The following is a 22,090-nucleotide window of genomic DNA, read 5'->3' as shown; positions in this document are numbered from 1 at the left end:
TGAGGGTGCTCGACTGAGGTGAAGTGTTGCTTCGTGCCAAGCTTGGCCACAAACTCTTGGAATTTTTTGTCAGTGAACTGGGTGCCATTGTCGGTGATTATGGCCTGAGGGACCCCGAACCGGGCAAGTATGTTTCGTTTGTAGAAACGGAGCACGTTTTGAGATGTGATCTTGGCAAGCGCCTCGGCTTCTATCCATTTCGTGAAGTAATCGACGGCGACCACGAGATATTTATTCTGGTACGAGCCGACCGGGAAAGGGCCGAGGAGGTCCATTCCCCAGGTGGAAAAAGGCCAAGGAGAGGAGAGGGATTTGAGCTCGGTGGGGGGAGCTAGGTGCATGTCGGCATGCCGCTGACATTTGTCGCATTTTTGAACATGCTCTTTGGCGTCCTGCTGCATGGTCGGCCAATAGTAGCCGGCTCTGAGGGCTTTCCTTGCCAGCGACCGGCCGCCGAGATGCTGGCCGTTAATCCCTTCGTGGATCTCCTGCAGTACTTCCATTGCCTGCGAGTCGTCGATGCATTTGAGAAGGGGAATGGAGAAGCCGCGCCGATAGAGTTTATTTTCGATGACTGTGTACGAGCAGGCTCTCCTTTTAATAGCTGAAGCTTCCTTCGGATCATCGGGGAGTTCGTCGTTCATGAGGTATTTGTATACCGGAGTCATCCAGCAATGGTCGTCTCCGATGGCAAACACTTGTATGGCCGGCGCGTTTTTGGCTACGCTTGGATCGGACAAGACTTCCTGTATCACCGACTTGTTCCCTCCCTTCTTTCTCGTGCTTGCGAGCTTGGATAAGAGGTCGGCCCTCGAGTTGTGTTCCCGAGGGATGTGTGCGACGTCTGCCTTCGCGAACCCTTTCATCTTTTCTTTGACGAGCGACAGATACTCGGCTAGTGTGTCGTTTTTGGCCTGGTAATCGCCGCTAACTTGCGACGCGACCAGTTGTGAATCGGTATAAATCATGACTTCCCGAGCGCCTACGTCCTCTGCAAGGCGTAGGCCCGCTAGGAGGGCTTCGTACTCGGCCTGGTTGTTCGATGTGGCGAAGGAGAGGACTAAGGATACTTCGATGACGAGTCCCTCGTCGTTCTCCAAGATGATCCCAGCTCCGCTGCCCGCGTGGCTTGAGGCACCGTCTACGTAGATGGTCCACTTATTCACGGTGGGTGTTAGGGAGTTGGAGATCGTCGTCATCTCGGCCACGAAATCGGCGAGTGCTTGGGCTTTTAGCGCTTTCCTGCCCTCGTATTGTATGTCGAACTCGGACAGTTCGAGGGACCATTTCAGCATCCTTCCGGCCATGTCTGGTCGGCTGAGAAGCTGTTTGATCGGTTGGTCTGTCCGGACGACGATAGTGTGGGCAAGGAAGTAGTACCTCAGTCTTCTGGCGGCCGTTATTAGGGCCAGCGCGATTTTTTCTATCTGTTGATAGCGGACCTCGGGTCCTTGTAAGGCTTTGCTAGTGAAGTACACTGGCTTCTGCCCGTCTTCCGTTTCTCGGATCAGGGCCGCGCTGGCTGCCTCGCCAGAGACGGCCAAGTAGAGATAGAGAACCTCGTTGCTGTCTGGTCGGGATAGCACCGGGGGTTTGGAGAGCACTTGTTTGAGGTGGGATAATGCTTGTTCGCATTCCTCGGACCACTCGAAAGCTGCTTCTTTCCGAAGAAGCTTAAAGAATGGAAGTGCATGCTGGGCGGATTTCGCGACGAAGCGGGACAATGCCGTGAGCATTCCGTTTAGTACTTGGATGGATTTTTTATTGGTGGGGGTAGGGAGGTCTGAGAATGCTCGGCACTTATCAGGGTTGGCTTCTATTCCTCGTTCTGTTAAGTAGAAACCGAGGAATTTGCCTGCCCGTACTCCGAAGGTACACTTCTCCGGATTGAAGCGCATCCTGCAGGACCTGGCCTGCTTGAAGACCCGCTCGAGATGTAGTGTGTGGTCGGAGTCTTCTCGAGATTTGACGATCATGTCGTCCATATACACCTCGAGTGTGTCGCCGATTTCCCCTCGGAAGACCTTGTTCATCATCCGCTGGTAGGTTGCCCCGGCGTTTTTGAGTCCGAAGGGCATTACGTTGTAGTAATAATTGCCCGATTCGGTCATGAAAGCCGTGCATTGCTTGTCGCATTTCGCCATGGGAATCTGGTTGTAACCAGAATAAGCGTCCATGAAGGACAACAGTTTATAGCCGGCCGAGTTGTCGACCAGTCTATCAATATTAGGTAAAGGGTAGGCGTCTTTTGGACATGCCCGGTTAACATCAGTATAATCAACACACATTCTCCATTTTCCATTAGATTTTTTAACAAGTACAACATTTGAGAGCCAAGTTGAGTACTTGGCCTCGGAAATAAAATTTGCCTCTAGGAGGTCTTTTACAGCTTTCTCGGCAGCCTCCGCTTTCTCGGGAGACTGCCGACGCCTACGTTGTACTACGGCCTTGGCGGTTGGATTGATGGAGAGGTGGTGACAGGCGACCTCAGGGTCGAGTCCGGGCATCTCTGCGGCGCTCCAGGCGAACAGGTCGGCATTGGCTCGAAGGCAGGCTATGAGTTGCTTCCTCGGCAGGTCAGGGATACCCTTGCCGATCTTCACTGCTCTGTTGGGGTTGTCTCCCAGGGGGATCAGCTCGAAGTCTCCGTCGGGAACAGGTCGGACGGGATTCGATTGTGTTTCCTCCCCGGTCTTCAGTTCTTCTTGTGTGAACCTTGCATCGAGGTCGACTGAGCTGACGTTGGCCGTTGGAACCTGATCTTCCCGAGGACGCTTATCTTCGGCTCTTGGTTTCTTGTTGGAGCTGGTCGGAGGAGCGATCAGCTCTAGTCCTTTGACGGATGCATCGAAGATCCTTCTCGCAGCTTCAATGTCGGCGTTGATGGTGGCCACTTTCCCTGTCCTCGTGTAGAACTTCATCTTCAGATGGACTGTGGAGGGCACGGCAGTTAGCTCGGCCAGTGTTGGGCGTCCGATGATGCAGTTGTACAATGTTTTGCAGTCGATTACCAGAAACCTGGTTTTGACTTGTCTGGACGCTTCCCCTTCCCCGAAGGTGACAATCAGCTCGACGTAGCCCCATGGTTTGGTGGTGGCTCCGTTAAAACCTTGGAGGTCGGAACCCACATAGGGAGTGAGGTGCGAGTCGTCCAGCTGAAGTGTTTGGAAGAGGTGGGAGTACATAATGTCGACTGAACTGCCTTCATCTACCAGGACCCGTCGCACATCGAAGTTTGCCATTCTGGCTCGGACGAGAAGGGGAATGGTGGCATTTGGAGCTCCGCCGGGCAGTTCTTCGAGATAGAAAGTGATTGGCTCTGACTTTCCTCGGAATTTCCGAAGAGTAGGGCCGAGATCTGCATTGGCGCTGAGTAGCTCGTCGAACTTTCTCTTGACCGAACTGACGGTGAGAGAGCCGGGGTCGCCGCCGTTGGAGATGACCATTGCGGTGGGGAAATGTTCCCAGGTGCTGAGGGCGGTCGTCACGCCGACTGAAGGGATGAAGTCTTCCGGTCGGGTTACGGACAGCGCGACTTGGAGCGGTCTGCTGTCTGGTGAGTTCCCCTCGTCAGAGTTTCGAGGGATGTCTCTTCTGGAGGGTTCTCCCTTCTTGGTGTATTTTGCCAGGTGGCCCTCTTTGATCAGGGTCTCTATGGCATCTTTGAGATGTACGCATTCGTCGGTCATATGCCCGTGACTCTTGTGGTACTTGCAGTATTTGGACTTGTCCGTCCCCGGTCTTGTAGGATTTGACTTCGGGGGCCTGATGTTGGATTTCTTGAACTCGGCGTTCTGGCAGTCGGACAGGATTTTCTCCCGGGAGGTGTTCAAAGGAGTGTAGTCGTTGAAACGCCCTGCTGGTCCTCGCCGTTCTTTGACATCTCGGGCCCGGTCGTCCCTTCTTTTGTCTTGTCCTCGGCGCGACCCCGAGTCTTCGAGGTTTGAGCTGCGAGCGGCGCCACTGCCCCTCGGGGCTCTGATTGCGGCTGCCTCGCCTTCCTCAAAATCGATGAATACCTTTGCTTTGCTGAGGAGGTCATTCATCGAGTTTACCTTCTCGATCTTAATAGCTTTCTTGAAGTCACTGCCGGGGAGAAGTCCTCGTTCCAAGATGTACCTCTTCATGTAGTCTTTTGTCTGCACTTGGACGGCCTCCTTGTTGAATCTTTCAAGGTAATCTCGGAGAGGCTCGTTGGGTCCTTGGACTACGGCCTCGAGATTGGCTTCCGATTTCGGTTGCCGTCGGGAGGCTGTGAAGTGGCTCAAGAAGAGTTCTTTGAGCTCGGTCCAAGAATGGATGGAGTTCGAAGGGAGGTTCCTGTACCAATTCATCGCTCCCTTCCTGAGGGTGGTCGGGAAAATGCGGCACTTGATCGAGCCTCTGACGACGTGATAGTCCATGACCGCTTCGATACTCCGGATATGGTCGTCGGGGTCAGTGGTTCCGTCGTATTGGTCCAATGCTGGCGGTTTTTCCATCCCCCGAGGGAGGCGGGCTCTCCGTATACTAGCGGACAAGGGGCTGCGGAAGTCCTCCTCGTCGCTCGGCCCTGGTGAATCGTAGTGCCTGTTTCGTCGGGGATCTTCTTGGTTGTTACCCGTCGTTGCTTTGGAGGGACCCCGACGGCCCTGTTCGGGGGAGGGGCTTCTTTGTTCAGCGGTTTCAGGTTTCTGGTTCTTCCTGTTCTTTCTGTGTGGAGAACGGGAACGAGTCCTCCGGCGGCGATGTCTTCTCGGGGGAGACCTTGAAGAGGACGGGGAACGCCGACGGTATCTTCTCGGCGGTGAGCGCGAGGAGGAATAGGAGTGTGACCTGTAGCGCCTCCGTGGGGAAGGGCGACGTCGCCGCTGTCTTTCCAGCTCGTGAATTCGGTCATCCTGAATTCTGAGGAGGCTGTTGGTCAGTTGTATTTCCTTGAGCAAGCGGACGGTAATGGGGTCAGTGCCTTCGGGAATGTTGAGCGGCTCCTCTTCTTCTCCATGACGGGCTCTCTGCCTCTCGGAGGTGTGGGTGAATGAGGAAGCATGTTGCCCGTCGCGAGGGTCGGTTTCATTCACATTCTGGGCATGTTCCGGCACGTTGGTCGTTCGGATCGGTTCGCCGTTCTGAACGTGCCCTTCTGGAGGAACATGGTCAACATTCTGGACCTGTTGTAGGACCTGCAGCAGCTGGGTGTCCTGGGTTTCATGCCCGGACCTTTGTCGCCGACGACTCCCCCGACGATGATTAGCTAGCTCGCGGGAGGATTCCTCGATCAGCTCTTGAAGGAGGAAAGGGTAGAAAAAACATTTTGTTCTATAAGAAGATTGAATGTTTTTTCTGTCTTGCAATTCATTCGAAAAAATGATGCTTGCGAGTTTGGGGTGACAACAAATAAGTAAGGATTAGGGTAAAATATGTTGCTTTTATAGTGAAATTTGAATATTTGATCTCTCAATTATATCGAATTTGATCCCTCAGTAATATCAAGAAACTGAAGGGTTAGTTGTTTTAGTTTACAATTAAAATCAAATATAAACATAAACTGCAAAAGCTAGGATTCGAACTGTGTCCTAATTAATTTTACTCGTCAGATATATTAGAAACCAAAGTAACAACATAAGTTTTGGAAAAGAATAATTGCATGGAATGGGTGTTCATATAAAAAATAAGGAATGGACACCAATTAAATATTGTGGAAGACTTATATGTAAACAACATTTGTGGTAAATTTTTTTGACATTTTGACCTTCATCATGTATCAATATGTATATTGATTCTTTTTTGGTTTTTAAATTGACTAGACTACATATTAAATCAAATTATAATCACGCCTATACTTAATCATGTCCCCTAAAGAAAGAAAAGAGTCCAAAAGAACCTTAGAATCATTACAAATAACTACCAATTATCCAATCACTTAAATACTCAATACCATACAGACAATAATAACTCAGAAGTAACAAAGAGCTGAGAAACTAATTCAATAAAAAACTCACACAAGAAACAAGATATCCTAATAGGATCTAAAATCAACCTTCTCTTAGATAGGTTCTCTCTAGAAAAATTCTATCTTGCAAAACATGGTAAGAGAATATGAACGTCTTAGAAGAAGCTCAACAATTCTAAATAAAGGGGATGATCCTGCTTTCTACCGAAAAAAGAGTCAATGAAATATAGAACTAACCCTCTAGATGAGGTAAGTGGAAGCTATATAAAAAGTTCACTCTCTAACATGCTTCCATGTTCACTCGTCAAAATGTTACTGAGTCTCTTTTTAAAAAAAATCAAATCTCATATGTACCGTTTTATCCATGCATCAAATTAAAAGAAATTGATTTAAATGATGAAAAATTAGATATTTATTTATTAAAATGTCATTATTATTAAAAATTAATAAAATAGTAAATGCATCGAAATATTATAAATAAGAAAAAGTTAATTAGAAAATGAAATATCTCGTGTAAATATTAAAAAATTGAGAAAAAAATAACTTTAATGAATTTAAGGAATAAAAAGTTCGATAATAACAATAGGGTATAAATTTATTATTAAAACTTGAACCTTAATAGATTGAAAAATAATTAATAAATTAAATTTAGCATTAAATATACGTTATCACCCTGTAATGTTAGCGAGATTTAGATTATTCTCTTGTAATTTTTATTTTGATTCCCCCTTGTAATGGTATGTTAGCATGTCTTTATCCCTTAAATTGACTAATTGACATGGAATCTTCAGTTTTACTAAAGTGGGCTGTCCACGTGACTTTTCTTTTTAACTTTTAATTATTTAATAAAATATATGTGGATTTTTTTATTTTATTAAAATTTTACTTTTTGAAAAAAATTTAATTTTTCTTTTACTAATTTTATTTATTTTGAAGGGATAAATCAAAACTAGCTGAGATAAAATATATTTTTGTTTTGTTTTGTTTTGGACATTAAATTATTGAAAAGAAACTCAACCTAAAAAAAAACTAACTTATGTTTAAACTTAATGAAAACACATTTCACATGCAAATAACTCGGTCGTGGTTGTTTTATCTTTTCCAAATCTTTCACTTTAAATACAGCTGCAGGACGCAGTTCAAATGTTTGAGAATTGCGATGATTGTTGCTTTTGTGGTGTGTTTTGTTGCTTCTCTTCTTCTGAAGAAATTCAATATATAGAAACATAAACATTCATGCATGTATGTGAAAATAGGAAAAGAAACTCACATAACAATGAGTCATTTAACTTCAATCGAACGGTTCAAATTTATCCGTCCATAATCAAAGGTATCTTATGAGGCCACGTTTATTATATATAAAATGACAAGATATTCGGCTGTTCTAGACCACAATTTGCAGCTACCACTTCCTCACCAAGTAACCTGACATTTGCAATAAAGATGTGGAGCCAGTAATAGAGAAAATAATAATTGAGGTCTACTTGGAAGCAGAGGGAATGATTGGGGTTTGAAATGGAAAACGAGTGGAAAAGAAAAATACTCTTCTACTTTATTTGAAATAGTAATTTCGTGAATATTAAGAAAATACTTTTGACTAATTTATTTTTAATTTTAATAATATTATAACATGTAAAAAATTTTAAAAAATTATTTAAGCTTTTTAGGTTATTCTACACCACGCCATATTTAAATCTTATGTCTCTCAAACTTTCAATTGGATTCTCCTTTTTAATTTTGTTATATTAATTGGTCAACAGACATAATATTTATAAGAAGGACAAAATATGACTACACGGATTAAAAATCTATAACCAAAAAACAAAAAAGATATTTACAAGTGATAACAACCGAAACTCTACCTTCCCAATTTTTTTATGTTAATATTATTTTATTTAGTTTATATTTATTTATAGTATAGAGTTAGTGTTACTTTTTCAATACAAATTTCAGCATCCAACTTTCATAGCCCCGCAATCAATCAGCTTGTCTATAAATAGAACAGATTTTATAGCTTTTATTCTTCAAAGAGAGAGAACTAGCTTTTCATAATCCACAAAAAGAGTAATCAAGAAAAGAAGAGAAGAGATGGGTGAGGAAAACCAGGTCATCGAAAACAAACCTGCCCTTTACAAGGGTCTCCTTAACAGTGATGCACTTTATAATGTATTCACTCTTCACTTTCTTTCTTTTTTATTTTACTATAATTTTCAATATTATTCAGAATATTTTTATGTATTATAAGTCTGTTGTGTTGTTGATTCAGTATATACTTGAAACCAATGTGTTTCCGAGAGAGCATCCATGTTTGAAGGAGCTTCGTGAGATGACAGAAATACACTCTCAGTAAGATTATATTATATCTATTCTGTTTTATTTGTCGTTTAAAATATTAATTTTTTTTACTAATTTTGATAATACAAACTTTTACACTACTCGTAATTCAATTTAATAGGGGCATTATGCTTATACCTGCTGATGAAGGACAGTTTTTAAGCTTGTTGATTAAGCTGATGAATGCAAAGAAGACAATGGAGATTGGTGTGTACACTGGCTACTCTCTTCTCTCCACTGCTCTTGCTCTTCCCTCTGATGGAACGGTAAGCCTATAACATCTTTAAGCCGTGCAATTATTGAAGGGTTCACAAACAACTAAGAAGCATAGCAGGGAGCACAAAAAAAAGAGATACTTAAGCTTCTAAAAAAATAAATGACTAAAATCTGTTTTTAAAATATATTGGATAATTAATGGATCTAATTTACTATATAGATCCACTATATTAGTTATTTAATAATTTCAAAAATAAATTTTTACTATAAAGACTGGAAGGAGTATTAATTAGATAATGTTTTTAATTTGATAAAATTAGTTAAAATATATTTTGGGGTGTTTGTTTCATGTTTATAAATTACAATCTCAAAAATGCATGCGTTTTTTTTTTTTTTATAAGCAAGAGATGATATAAAGAGAGCACTAGGGATATTTTAAACCCGTTTACAAAAGAAAAAAAAAATTCGGACAAAATATTATCCACCAACCGAAACTAATCAAACTACAGCAAATAAATTTTGCAAAAATCATAATAGTTACACTTGGAATGAGGAATCTTACCGACACTAGTCCACTTGCACACCTTAAATTTAATGTCCCACCCTAAATCTGAGACGTAAGGTTTGATATCATTAAAAATAATGTCGTTTTTGTTGCCCCAAATACACCACAGAACTGCCAACTAAATCCTACTCGAAATTCCCTTCTTCAATCTCTTGACCCGATTATCCAGCATCCAAATATCCAAACTAGACGCCAAAGATATGTTTAGTTATGAAATACTTGTATTTAATGTAATGAAAATTAAAATAATATGTTTTCTTGAAAATATTTGTATTCATTGTATTGCAAGTTTAAAAAATAATTGTTATATTTAAAATCCTTAAATTGTGTTTCTGAGATACTCGTTGGCATGACCCATATTTTTATTTCTAGATAATTTATTCTTAGAAGTCATTTATGAATCTTTGAAACAAACGCCTTTGTGTAATTCATTGTTGTTTATTTCACTAGGAAATACAATAAGTATCTTCTTCTTAGTCATAAATTAATGTGTATCTTGTTGTTATTTATTTTATCAGATATTGGCTTTAGACATTAGTCGTGAATACTTTGAATTAGGATTGCCCATGATTAAAAAAGCTGGAGTGGATCACAAGATTGAATTTAGAGAAGGACCTGCTGTTGATCTTTTAGATGAAATTCTTCAAGATGTATGCTTGCATCCTTTCCTGCCAACTTTATTTTATTAATCTCTTCGATAGGTTTCCAACTTAATTTATTTCATCCATGTATATATTATAGATTTAGAATTAATTTCTTCAAGATGTATGTTTGCAGGAAAATAACAAGGGAGCATTTGATTTTATTTTTGTGGATGCTGATAAGAATAACTATTTAAACTATCACAAGAGAGTAATTGAGCTTGTTAAAGTTGGGGGATTGATCGGATACGATAATACCTTATGGTGTGGATCAGTGGTGGCTCCTCCTGATACTATTATTTATGAAACCATTCGGAACTTACGTGAATATGTGATTGAGTTTAACAAGTATATAGCTCAAGATTCAAGATTTGAGGTTTGTCTGGTTTCTATAGGAGATGGGATCACCCTATGCCGCCGCATCAAGTGATCTCTCCTATGTGCTCATTTCTTTGTGTGGGGAATTTGAATTTTTAATAATAAGGTTATGGAGTATGGAGTTTGCTAAAAATTTATAAGAAATATCTTTTATTATCTATGATGTTATGAATAATATTGAATATGAATGTCAATGTTCATTTTCTTTGTATTTTATTTTTTTAGTAATTTTTAAGAATGATTTTACTCATTGTAATTTACATTTAGTCATATGAATATCGATAATGTTATTTTGACACAATATTTAACACTTACATTGTATTGCATTGTTCACACTTCACATATTCACAAATATGATGAAGAATGTTTTTTTTTATAATAAAAAAGTATATATTTAAAATGTATAAATATTTATTTTGTAAGACAAATATAAAATTGTGGAATCAATCAATTTTATTGTATGATTAACCATATAAATATATCTTATTAATCTTTTATTTTACTTATAATCTATTAATCTTTTTTACTACTTCATTAAGCAACAAAATACACAAAATTACCAACTTTTTAATTTTTTCCGTCTTCAAAATTTGAGTTCAATGCTCGCCATTTTATGTTTACACTTTTTTGTAATTTGGTTTTGCGCCTTAATGTAAATTCGCTGGAGTGTCACTACAACGCGGAAGGGCTTTAAAAGCGCTTTTTTTGGGCTTTAAGAGCGCTTAAAAGCGCTGCCAAAGCCAGCGCTGCCGTAGGCTACGAGAGCGCTTTTGAAAGCGCTCTGGTAGACCCCCCTATAGCAGCCCTTTTTCCAGAAAAGCGCTCTGGTAGGCCCCCCTATAGCAGCGCTTTTTCCAGAAAAGCGCTCTCGTAGCTTACCCTATAAGAGCGCTTTTTCAGAAGCGCTTTCGTAGGTTGTTTTTTTTTTATGCTTTTATTATATTAAACAAATAAAAATTAAAAAAAAAATTAATATGAAACATTTTATTAATTGAATATATAAGTATTGCATATATTTATTATCAAAATACAAATAAAACATCACTAATTTTATAAGTGCTCTAGAAGCTAAGTTTACAATCAAATTCTCAAAACACAAAATACAATATATATATATATATATATATATATATATATATATATATATATATATATATATATATATATATATATATATATATATATAGTGATTTTCTCCCTAAGAAAACTAGTTCTCTCCGGCCGAACGTGGCTCCTCGATGGCCATAATTGACTTTCCAACAATGCACAAATCAACTTCTAATGAACCTAACCCAAAACACTTAAAAACGCATCAAGACCCAACAACTCTACCTTGTCTTGAAAATTCAAATCATTTATCAAAATTGCATCCCCGACATTGAAGACCAAGTAAGACCCTTTCCCATCAAAATTTGGATTAGCCACAGAACTACTTGAACCCGAGGTACCAATCGAACCAATCCTACCCGTCACTCCATTGCTTTTGCTACTACCGTTTCCACCAACAAAACTAAGCGTCCGGCTTCCATTACTACATGCTCATCAATCAAAGCAACAATGTCCTCATATTATTAATATAATTTTCATTGACTCCATAATTACTAATCAGAAACAATTGAAGTATATAAAAAACAAAAAAACAAAAAAACAAACCCTAGAAACGAGCCAAAAGAATGAAGAAATAGAATTGAACAAAACCTATACTAAACCTCAAAACATAATATATTCAATCCAAATTATTTTGAGTAACTATTCAATCCAAATTATTTTGAAACCCTGAAATTTCACAAAAAAAGTTTATTTAAGTGATACCTAGATATTAACTTTGCAAACACAATTCACAAAAATAAGGATGAGTGTAAGCCTATGTGAAAGGCGCTTCTAAAATTATTCTGTGTACAAGGAATCTAAATATTTCAAAAAAAAATCATGAATAAAAAGGCATTCTATAATTGTTTCTATGTACAAGTACCAAGAATAAATTGGAATCTGGAAAAAAAAAACGATTACATGATTTTGGAAAACTATTTTAAGTTTATTCTTACAAAAAATGGGTAGTGACCAAACAAAAAGAAAAACATAAGCTTTACACAAATCCCTACAAAATAAATCATGATTTTAAACAGCCTATAAATCACATTTAAAAGCTTCAGCAAATGGGCACTTAACATTATCCTGAATCTGTTTAAATTGAACCAAGTTCCAAGTTGCCCACTACGACCATTCTTGAAAATACAAATTGAAACCAACACAAATACAAATTGAAACCAATATAAATTTATCAACAGATTTTATCAACAGAGTGTTGTCCATTTAGTTGTAACTCATTTATGCAAAATAATTCATAAACTATCCAAAACATAAATACTAACCACAAGATTATTTCAAACCAAGAGACAAAAACAATATCGTCGCAACCAACCGTTCACAGAGAACAGAGACAATTCAACAAACAGTGTAAAGATCACATCATTAGTCTAACAGAAACATCAAAATCCTAAACACTTACTTATCCAAATTGGAGGATCCATCGTTGTTGTCAGCTGCAGCCTCCAAATTAATCCGAGCCTCCTCAAGTTTCTCGGTAATCTCAGACTCAGTATAACCCTGATCAATTAGCTTGTCTTCAGGAATAACAAGCTTGAGCTGAATCTGCCGCTTGCGGTAATTACAATCAACACATACACGATTATCCTTCTGAATCAATAAATCTTTCAATCTTCTCCTACCTGTAAAAGGCCTGCCAATTATTCAACTACTCAAGAAAGTAGATAGTTATGACCTGAAACATTTTAGACAGCAGTTCTGGAGTTCAACATACCTAACCATGTTGTAAATGCAACATACTGCATCGTCTGAAGGTGTATTGGTATTTCATTTCCAATGTCATGATGAATGATGGAAAAAAAAGGTGGCCAATTTTTTTCCTCTATTACAATACCAGCTGCAAAAAAAAAAAAGGAATTGTAAAACACCAAAATAAATAAATTGTTTTTGGTAGTTTCTTTGTGAATAGATGAACTAAAATACCTCGTGATATGGCGTCCTCTCTTCTTTTTAGTTCCTACACCATATCATGAGATACATCAATTTCCTGGCACTACTAATGATAGTATATTCCTATGGCCAAATAAACTTTCCTATGAAGGGTAGAAGTAGAGATATTTTGTGTACAGAACACTCAATACTCAATAGAAGGTCTATCAATATACAAATGCCAATACATTTAATATAAGAACAAGTGGCCAGTGGCCACACATCAAGGATTAACATAAACTCCACTTGCTACCAGTTACGTCCTTAATATTAATCAACAGCAGTAATTTATCAGCAGCACCTATATATAAACTAGTAGAAACTATATTGAATTATATGACTAACTAACCAAGTTGCTAACTTGCAAGTGTGCTACTTGTGTTCCAAAAATATATCATCTATATCAACAACAACAAAAATCAAGTAATATATCAGGATATATCACCTGTTCCCTTCTTTTCAGTTCAGCCTCTTTAGCTTGAAGTTCCTTCTCATTTGCTTTGACATCCTAAAAATAAGAACATATTAAATCTTGGGGCGATAACAGCATTGAGACAGATAGATTCGATATTATTATAGTTCAACATTTTCACACCCAGGCTACCTTTGAGCTATCAAGAGGGATGTCAATAGTTGCCCCACGAGAACACTAATCCAAAAATCACAGAAGAAAGAATACAGAACAATAGTCACAGCTAAACATTGAGCTCATCACAAAACAAACATATCATAATATCAATTGTTAAAGCCCAAAGTGGATTCAATCAGGCTTGTTAACAAGAGGATACAACCCAACACAGAAAACCTAAGCTTATCACAATATATAAGCATCAAATGCACAAATTTCAAGGGATCAGACACTGTTTACGCAGCCAGAAGCAAAAACCCTAAATCTAATTCATCATTTTCCTCATTTGAATACCCTTCAGAATCAAAGATAAGAAGAAGAAGAAAATATTTCGCAAGCCACACAAAGCCAGAAACACAGAAAAAGCCAAAAAATCAGAAGAATCTCACCAGAAGAAATCGATAAATATTTCTCTCTGAAGCTTCATCAAACCTTCGAATCTTCTCAACACCATATGTCCACAACCAAAAGAAACAACACCAACTTCAATAATCTGCAACAAATGAATAAATAAATGAATGAATCCAAAGAAAAAATGGAGACGAAGGTGAATTGTGACTGAAGGAAAAGGCGAATCGGAGAAGAGATGTAGAAATCGCGAGCGAGGGAGACGGTTGAAAAGGACGAGAGTTTGAGAAGATGAATGACGGCGAGAGACGGTGGCGCGGCGAGCTTTTAGGTTTCAATAGTGAAAACGATGAATGACGGTGAGAGATGCTGAAACAGTGAGAGACGGTGGCGCGGTGAGCTTCTAGGTTTCAATAGTGAAAATGATGAATGACGGCGAGAGATGCTGATGAGTGATGAATGAATGTTCTCTTAATTTTTGTTTTTAATGTTTAGTATAATTTTGTTTTTAATTTTTTTTAAAAAATGCTATGCTAGCGCTTTTAAAAAGCGCCTTCGTAGCCTAGGCCTATACCAGCACTTTTTAGGAAAAAAGCGCTTTCGTAGCCTTACTCTATACCAGCGCTTTTTAAAACGCTTTCGTAGAGACACCTTTAGCAGCGCTTTTCTAAAAGCGCTTTCATATATTCCCCTATAGCAGCGCTTTTGAAAAGCGCTCTCGTAGAGTCCCCTTTAGCAGCGTTTTTTTTCTCTTGATTTTTTGTTTTGTGTTTAGCGAAACCTATAGCAGCGCTTTTTCTTAAAAGCGCTCTCGTAGTTGTGCTGCTAAAAATCATATTTTGTGTAGTGTGTGCATGTGATGCGTGAGTGTCATGCTGCAATTTAGGTTTGTTTGGTTTGAAATAACTTTTATGCTTCCTGTAATTTATCGCAGGGAGTTGTTGGTATGTAAATCGGTTCATGTTGGCATCCATTCATTCTCCATTAACTAAAAATGTGAAAACTCACACAACACCTTTTTTGCTATCTGATTCTTCCCTGTAGAGAGGTTTGCTGGGTAGTGCCAGTATTGTGTGTATAACACCCCTAAAATCCCGAAAATATTTTTATAAAAGATAAATAATTATTTCTCCAAAACAAGTGCTACACATGCTCAACAAACACACCTTTTCAAAATAAAATATAAAACAACACCAGAACTTAATTTCTAACATACTTTAAAATTGTCTCGTTGAAATAAATTTTTGATTAAATAAATAATCAAAAACAACAACATCATAACAAATAATATAACGTCTTAATCCTAGTGTTATAGATTAGAGCACCATCAAAAACTAAGTAAACACGGAAAAAGCGGCAAATAAATGAAGAGTTTTCAAGGTCATCCTTCATATCAACAATAGTTCACTCCTCTGCCTGATTATCTATACTCCAGGGGGTGAAAATAATTTCACATATGTTATTGGTGTATAAAACAACAAGGATAGTTTTCAAATAACAATAACATCAATTATCATTATCACACAATAATTTACAACAACAAAAACAATCACAATGCAAATGTATAATGCAATATACTCCTCCTCCAAGATGCATATGGTACAAAGTTTTTGGATGTCAGAGTTATGTTACTAAATTATGCATGTTTTCGGTTCCTCTATGAACCATGTTCCTCGATGAACATGAGATTGTCATTGGTTCCTCTCTGATATACATGAATACATGAAGCACAATAATAACAATCACGACTCATATTCGAACAACAATTAACATCTCATTTCATACTTGTCATATCCCAAATTTGTCAAGAATTTTTAAAAATTTCAAGCAACCGGTGTTGTTGTGCTTAAAATAAAATTGAAGTTTTATAGACAGACCAGTTGATTCATTTTTCGGTCGTGTCTAAAATCTGCAAACAATTTTTTTAAGTTTGGGCTTGCATCTGTCTGTTTTACGACCTACAATTTTTTTAGTGTCTTTTATTCAGTTTGTCTCTAATTCCAATAATGTAAGAAATAATTAAAAACAAAATAAAATCATTAGTTTGATTTAATAAAATTAAATTGTTTTTTTAGATCATTTACTTAAATTTAAGATTCCATTGGTCACCTAGCTAATAGAACCCAAGGGAAAAATTGGTTTTACGTTAATTAAGAAAACCATAATCATTTGAGTATTTCATAGAATTGAGGAAATTGAGAGAGTATAAATGCCAATAGCAAAAGAGAGTGGGGACGACACTCTTCGGTCTCATTCTCAAAACTTTTAAAAGTTCTAAAATAAGGTAGAAAATTAAAAGAGAAAACTGAGATCTTCTCTCCCTCATTACACTACTAGAAAATTCACTTTTATTGACCGAATTAGAGACCTTAAAAGCTTAAAAATCGATCACTAAAACATTTAGAGACCGGTTTGGCGACCATTACTTTTCGATTGAAAAAGTGCTAGTTGCTAAGCTTTTGCAACAAATTTAGTGACCGAATTTGTGACCTCGGCGTATGTTAATAAGAACTTGCCACTACACCACTTAACATATATTGTAGTATTTATATTTAAATGTATATACATATAATTTTATATAAATATATAATACGTTAAAACAATAAAAAAAATATGAAAATTTTAGTAAAAATTAAAAATTGAAAGAAAATTAAAAGCTTTAAAAAAATAAAAGAAAATTGTAACATAATAAAGAAGATTAAAAATAAAAAAGAAGACAAAAAATATTAGTGACCAAAATTTTAGTCTCTAATTTTTATATATGAATAAAATTGTATATAAAAATATTATTTCGTGACCGATTTAGTGACTTCTTAAAATACGCTCATAAATATTAAACTTTGGTGGCTAATTCGGTCACTAAAGTGACCAAAATTTTGGTCACAAAATTTAGGTCACAAAATTTAGGTCTCTAAATCGGTGGCTGATTTATTTTAGTGACCGATTTAGTGACATCTTAAAATTGGCTCATAAATATCAAATTTTAGTGGCTAATTCGGTCACTACAGTGACCAAAATTTTTTGATCACTTAATCGGTCACTGAAAGCGAATTTTCTAGTAGTGTTAGTCACGTTCAGAACAAAAAAAGAGTGAAAAGCTGCAATGTATGTATACCATCTTCCTCCCTGCTTCGTTCTCCACCCAACCATCTCCCTGCATACTCTCTACTGTAACCACACCTTTTTCACGTGTATGCTCCCTTTTTCTTACTTGCGTGAACGAAACCAAACCGGATCTTCCTCCCTCCGCTCATCAAACAACCATATCTCCCCTCATATCACCAAAATTGGCTTTATCAACCTCACACTCAACTGTCTTGTTTCAATATCACCAAACCAAACTCCACTCCGATCTACCATCTCCAACATCTATCCCGACCAAACTTCCGACATTGAGCAACCACTACAAGAAAAAAGATGTTTAGCCAGGTTTTAAACCCCTCACAACTGTAAAAAAACCTCACAAAACATAAATTAGCGAGGGAACAACACCCCTAGCTAAGAAGGGCGTCACAAATTATTTGCGTGGGGCGTTCCACCTCACTAAATTTGCTTGGGGCTAATCCCCTCGCAAAATAAAATTCTAAATTTTGCAGATTTATAGCCCACAAGCGTAGTTGCAGTGGGCGTAGAGGGTAGGTGCAAAGTCTATGTCATCATTTAGCTAGGGGTTAAGCCCCTAGAAAATTTCTGTTTTTTGGAATTTATGAGGGTTAAGCCCTAACAAATTTTAGATTGTCATATTAAAAAATTAAAATTAAAATTATATAACAACATATATATATATATATATATATATGTATATATATATATATATTATAATATAGAAAATTTCGTATTGAAAAATAATAGAATATATTTAAACTATTTTTAAAGTGATATATACTACTATTTTTATATTATTTTATAATATTATTTTTTAAACATAATACTGTTTTGAATAATAGTTTTTATTATTTAAAAACAATTGTTTTCTATATTTTTAATACTAATAAATTTTTAAATATATTATACAGCATCCAATAATACCCCAAAATAATAAAATACAAACACAATATATTTTACAAAAACAATATCAATAAAAAATTTAAACCAAAAAAATTATACAAATACAAATTGAATATTATACAACACTCAATTCAACAAATATGAGTATAAATTTTAAAAAAGAGAAAAAATGTACCTTAGATGAACACACCATTTACTTGAGAGAAGGAAACAAGAAGAAATAGGAGAAGAAGAGAAGAAGAAAAGAAACAAGAAGATGAAATGAACTTGAAAAAATTTTGTGCGTTATATATTAATAGAACAATTTGTGAGGGGGCTCCTCTCACCATTTTACTTGGGGCAGCCCCTCGCAAAATGCAATATTACTTTTTCAGAGCAACATTTTTTGCACGCCTGCACACGCGATGGGACATGGGCCTGACACAACTAACATGGGCTGGCAGTTTGCTAGGGGTATTCTCTCACCATTTCAAAGGTCTTTTTTAGTGACGTGTATCCCTCGCAAAATACACATTTGATATAAATTCAAAATTCAAAATTTCCCTCTTTTTAATTTGCGAGGGATATCCCATCACTAGTTTTTTTTTTAAATTTTTTTTTGATTTGTGCTTTGCGAGGGGGTTATCCCCAAGCAATGGAAAAATTTAGTGAGGGGCTAATCACCTCACAAAATCCTCTAGCTAATCAAGCTTTTTCTTATAGTAAACCCACCTACACCACCATCCACAAACGTTTCTCACTACCATGTTAAACCATCCTCTTCCACATACTCTCTCCGACTTCTCCATACATCACCATCATTCTCTACCTCAAACAACAACTCAAAATATCTCCATCTCACTTCAAACTCCCTCGCCAGCCACCTTCATAACAACTCACAAAAAAATCGAACACCACCTTCCTTGTACCACCGATCCAAATATATCCCTCAACCATTTCCTTCCAACATTTCTCGGAAACACCCGAACAACAAGATCCCATGTCTCAATGCCATCCTTTAGTTCTCTTGTGCCACCTCAACTTAATCGAAAGATGGAGAAAAAACAGCTTCGATAATCTTGCCGGTTTGTTCACAAATTTGGTGGAACTTGTATGGGAAGCTCACAAAGAATAAAGAATGTTGCAGACTTAGTTCATAATGATGATTCAGAGAGGATATTAGTGGTTGTCTCTGCAATGTCTTAGCTTAACAACAACGACATCCATTCACTCCAAACTCACGGTTACTGTCCTTAAAGTTTAAGATCCACATTCCACGCTTACACCTCACTACAACATCATAACTCAGTCAGTAATGTTGTGGCTCAGACTTGCGTTATACGTTTTGTATTTGTGTTTATTGATCGTATTCGCTTATGGTTTTCTTGGACTGTGATGGAATTTTGTTAATATTGTAATAGTAAAAATAAATATGCATGGTTGTCTTGGTTTATTGTTGCTTTTGACATGTCAAAAATGTGTTAGCAACGACTTATGGTTGTTTGCGATGCGTTATGCCTTTTTGTGATAATTTGTGCGTGATGTCGTTTCGTATCTTAATTTAATATTGCATACTTTGTATACTTTCAGTTTCAATTTTGATGAGCGGTTTGTGCGTTAGCAACTTGCTGGATTTTCTTGTATATGCGTGCAACATGTTACTTTCGTTGTCGTTGCGTCTCAATCAAGTTTAAGTATCATGATAAAGGCCTCACGTTGCATTTCTTCGCATTGAGGTTGCTTGGTTTAATCACTACATTATGTTATTGCTACTTTGCTTTTCGAGTCGTTACAATCATTATCACTTCTTTATCATGGAGTTTACGTTTCATATGACGACTTGGTTTCCATGATCATGTCTCGCGCTAGCAATTTGTGGTTTAATTCATGTTGATGTGACATTTCTTTTTCACTGCGTATAATTCTGATTTAAATCTTGTAGGCGACTTTGAATTTAGAACCTCCCATTACATGAACTTAATTTGCGTCCTCGCGATGAATGAGCTTAATATGTGTCCTTAAGTGACAATTCTTGTATTATGCTATTCCGAATGTTTACTTGACGTGTGCATTATGATTTGGTTGCTTTCTTATTTTGGTTATGATAAATGCGTTTTATGCGTACCGATTGTGATTATTGGGTATTCGTGTTGATTTTCATCTTAGCGGTTATTGCGTCATCACAAAAGTACCTACAGGGGTGACAGAACTATAACTCCATTATCTCACCAAGCACTACCATAAGAAAGTACTACTCATTAGCTTTCCAACCCTTCGAACGACACTCCATCTGAACTTACAAATCAAAAGTTATGGCAAAAATCGTCAAAACGACCATATCTCAAAATTTTCCCAGCATGCGTCGATCTCTAGGGAGCATGCGTCGACCTATGAGACTTATGTGACGTATTTGTCGACGCAAAAAGGACTGAAAGTCTGATTTTGCAAACAACTCAGTATGCGTCGACGTATGCGACATATGTGTCGACGCAAAAGGGACAAAATACAATTTTGCGTTTTTCATGGTTGGAGGCCTTCTAGACCTCTAATTTCGATTCCGTTAAAAAATATGATCTCAAAATTCGACGTACTACAATTATCCATTGATTAAAACAACAATTTAACACATATAATTATTAATTATCTTGAAGTCAAATTAACCTCAAAACTTCAACCTTCAACAATGGTAGAAAATAATACAACTTCAAAAAAAGTAAAATCACTTATTTTAAAACCTCGCCTAAGCACTCTGTAACATGTCAAAACAACTTATTTCAAAAATCTAACATTATGGGTCCATTAACTATTGTGATTACTTCTCAAAACTCCCAATTAACCCATGATTTAACCAATTAAAACACCATCAACAAGAACAACACATAAAATCACGTCCATCATCTCCAATTTACCATTAACACAACATATCCACAAGAACAACATCAACACAACTTCACATATTAAATTTCAGGAATCATCATTAAGAAGACAAAATCCACCATCAATAATCATCATCATTATCATCAATTTTCATAAATCACGTACAAAGCTATTATAACACAACAATGGAGAAACATAAATCCAATTGGAGGTTAAGAGAAACCTCTATACCTTTTCATGATTTAAGTACCCTTAGATGAATAATCTCCCTCCTACCTTGTGATTCGAGCATAAGCAAGCGATCTCCTTATGGACTCTTTCATCAAGCCCTAACTCCTCTCTCTCTCTCTCTCTCTCTCTCTCTCTCTCTCTCTCTCTCTCTCTCTCTCTCTCTCTGCATGTTTCTCTCTTTCTCTCTCTTTGTATATTTCTCTTTTTCTCAACAATTCTACGTACTGACAATCTTCCTTCCCTCAACTCCCTTTTTTAAAATAAAAACCTAATTCCCTCATTAGGATACTCCTACCTTACCCTCACAATTTTTTCTATAATTCCTACCTTATCCTCAATATCTCTACAATCTCATATTTTTCTTTTTTCTTTTATTATTTTTTTAACTAATAAAACTAAAATATTGTTTTAATTAATAAAGTAATTCTAAATAAATCTACCAACCTCTAATTGCTCCACACTTCCCTCTCAAGGTCGCACACCCCTACCACCCAATTTAATTTAATAATTACCACATAATAATTAAATAAACACAAAAAATTCACAAATAAATAAATTAAATAAGATAATCTAAATTGAGGTGTTACAGTTGTTAGTTAAGAAGAAATATGATAGCATGAGGTTGTGTGTTGATTATGGACAGCAGAATAAAGTGACTATCAAGAACAGATATTCACTTTTAAGGATTGACAATTTGATAGATATGTTGGTTGGTGCGTGTGTATTCAGTAAGAATTGATCTGCGGTCGGGTTATCATCAAATTTGTGTGAAGCTAGAAAAAATTCAGAAGACTGCGTTCAAAACGAGATATGATCATTATGGGTATTCAGTACTGCCATTTGGTGTGCCTAATGCTCCAGGAGTGTTTGTGGAGTATATGAGTAAGATCTTTCATTCTTACTTGGATAAGTTTGTT

General features: G+C 37.1%; 1 protein-coding gene across 2 annotated transcripts; it reads left to right on the top strand.

Moving 5' to 3' along the window:
- Positions 1-7,883: 7,883 nt before the first annotated feature.
- Positions 7,884-10,376, top strand: LOC131639422 (caffeoyl-CoA O-methyltransferase-like). Of its 2 annotated transcripts, XM_058909923.1 has the most exons (5): positions 7,896-8,098; positions 8,199-8,278; positions 8,388-8,532; positions 9,566-9,697; positions 9,825-10,376. In XM_058909923.1, exons 1-5 carry the CDS (start codon positions 8,021-8,023, stop codon positions 10,116-10,118), a joined length of 729 nt encoding a protein of 242 aa, XP_058765906.1. In that variant the 5' UTR covers positions 7,896-8,020; the 3' UTR covers positions 10,119-10,376. The 2 variants fall into 2 exon arrangements, with proteins under 2 accessions (XP_058765910.1, XP_058765906.1); XM_058909927.1 differs by lacking the exon at positions 9,566-9,697 and having other exon boundaries at positions 7,884-8,098.
- The last annotated feature ends 11,714 nt before the right edge of the window (positions 10,377-22,090 follow it).

The sequence above is a fragment of the Vicia villosa genome, linkage group LG1 (genome assembly GCF_029867415.1).
Source record: "Vicia villosa cultivar HV-30 ecotype Madison, WI linkage group LG1, Vvil1.0, whole genome shotgun sequence".
NCBI classification, from domain to species: domain Eukaryota; kingdom Viridiplantae; phylum Streptophyta; class Magnoliopsida; order Fabales; family Fabaceae; genus Vicia; species Vicia villosa.
This window is presented reverse-complemented; position numbering and strand designations above follow the sequence as displayed.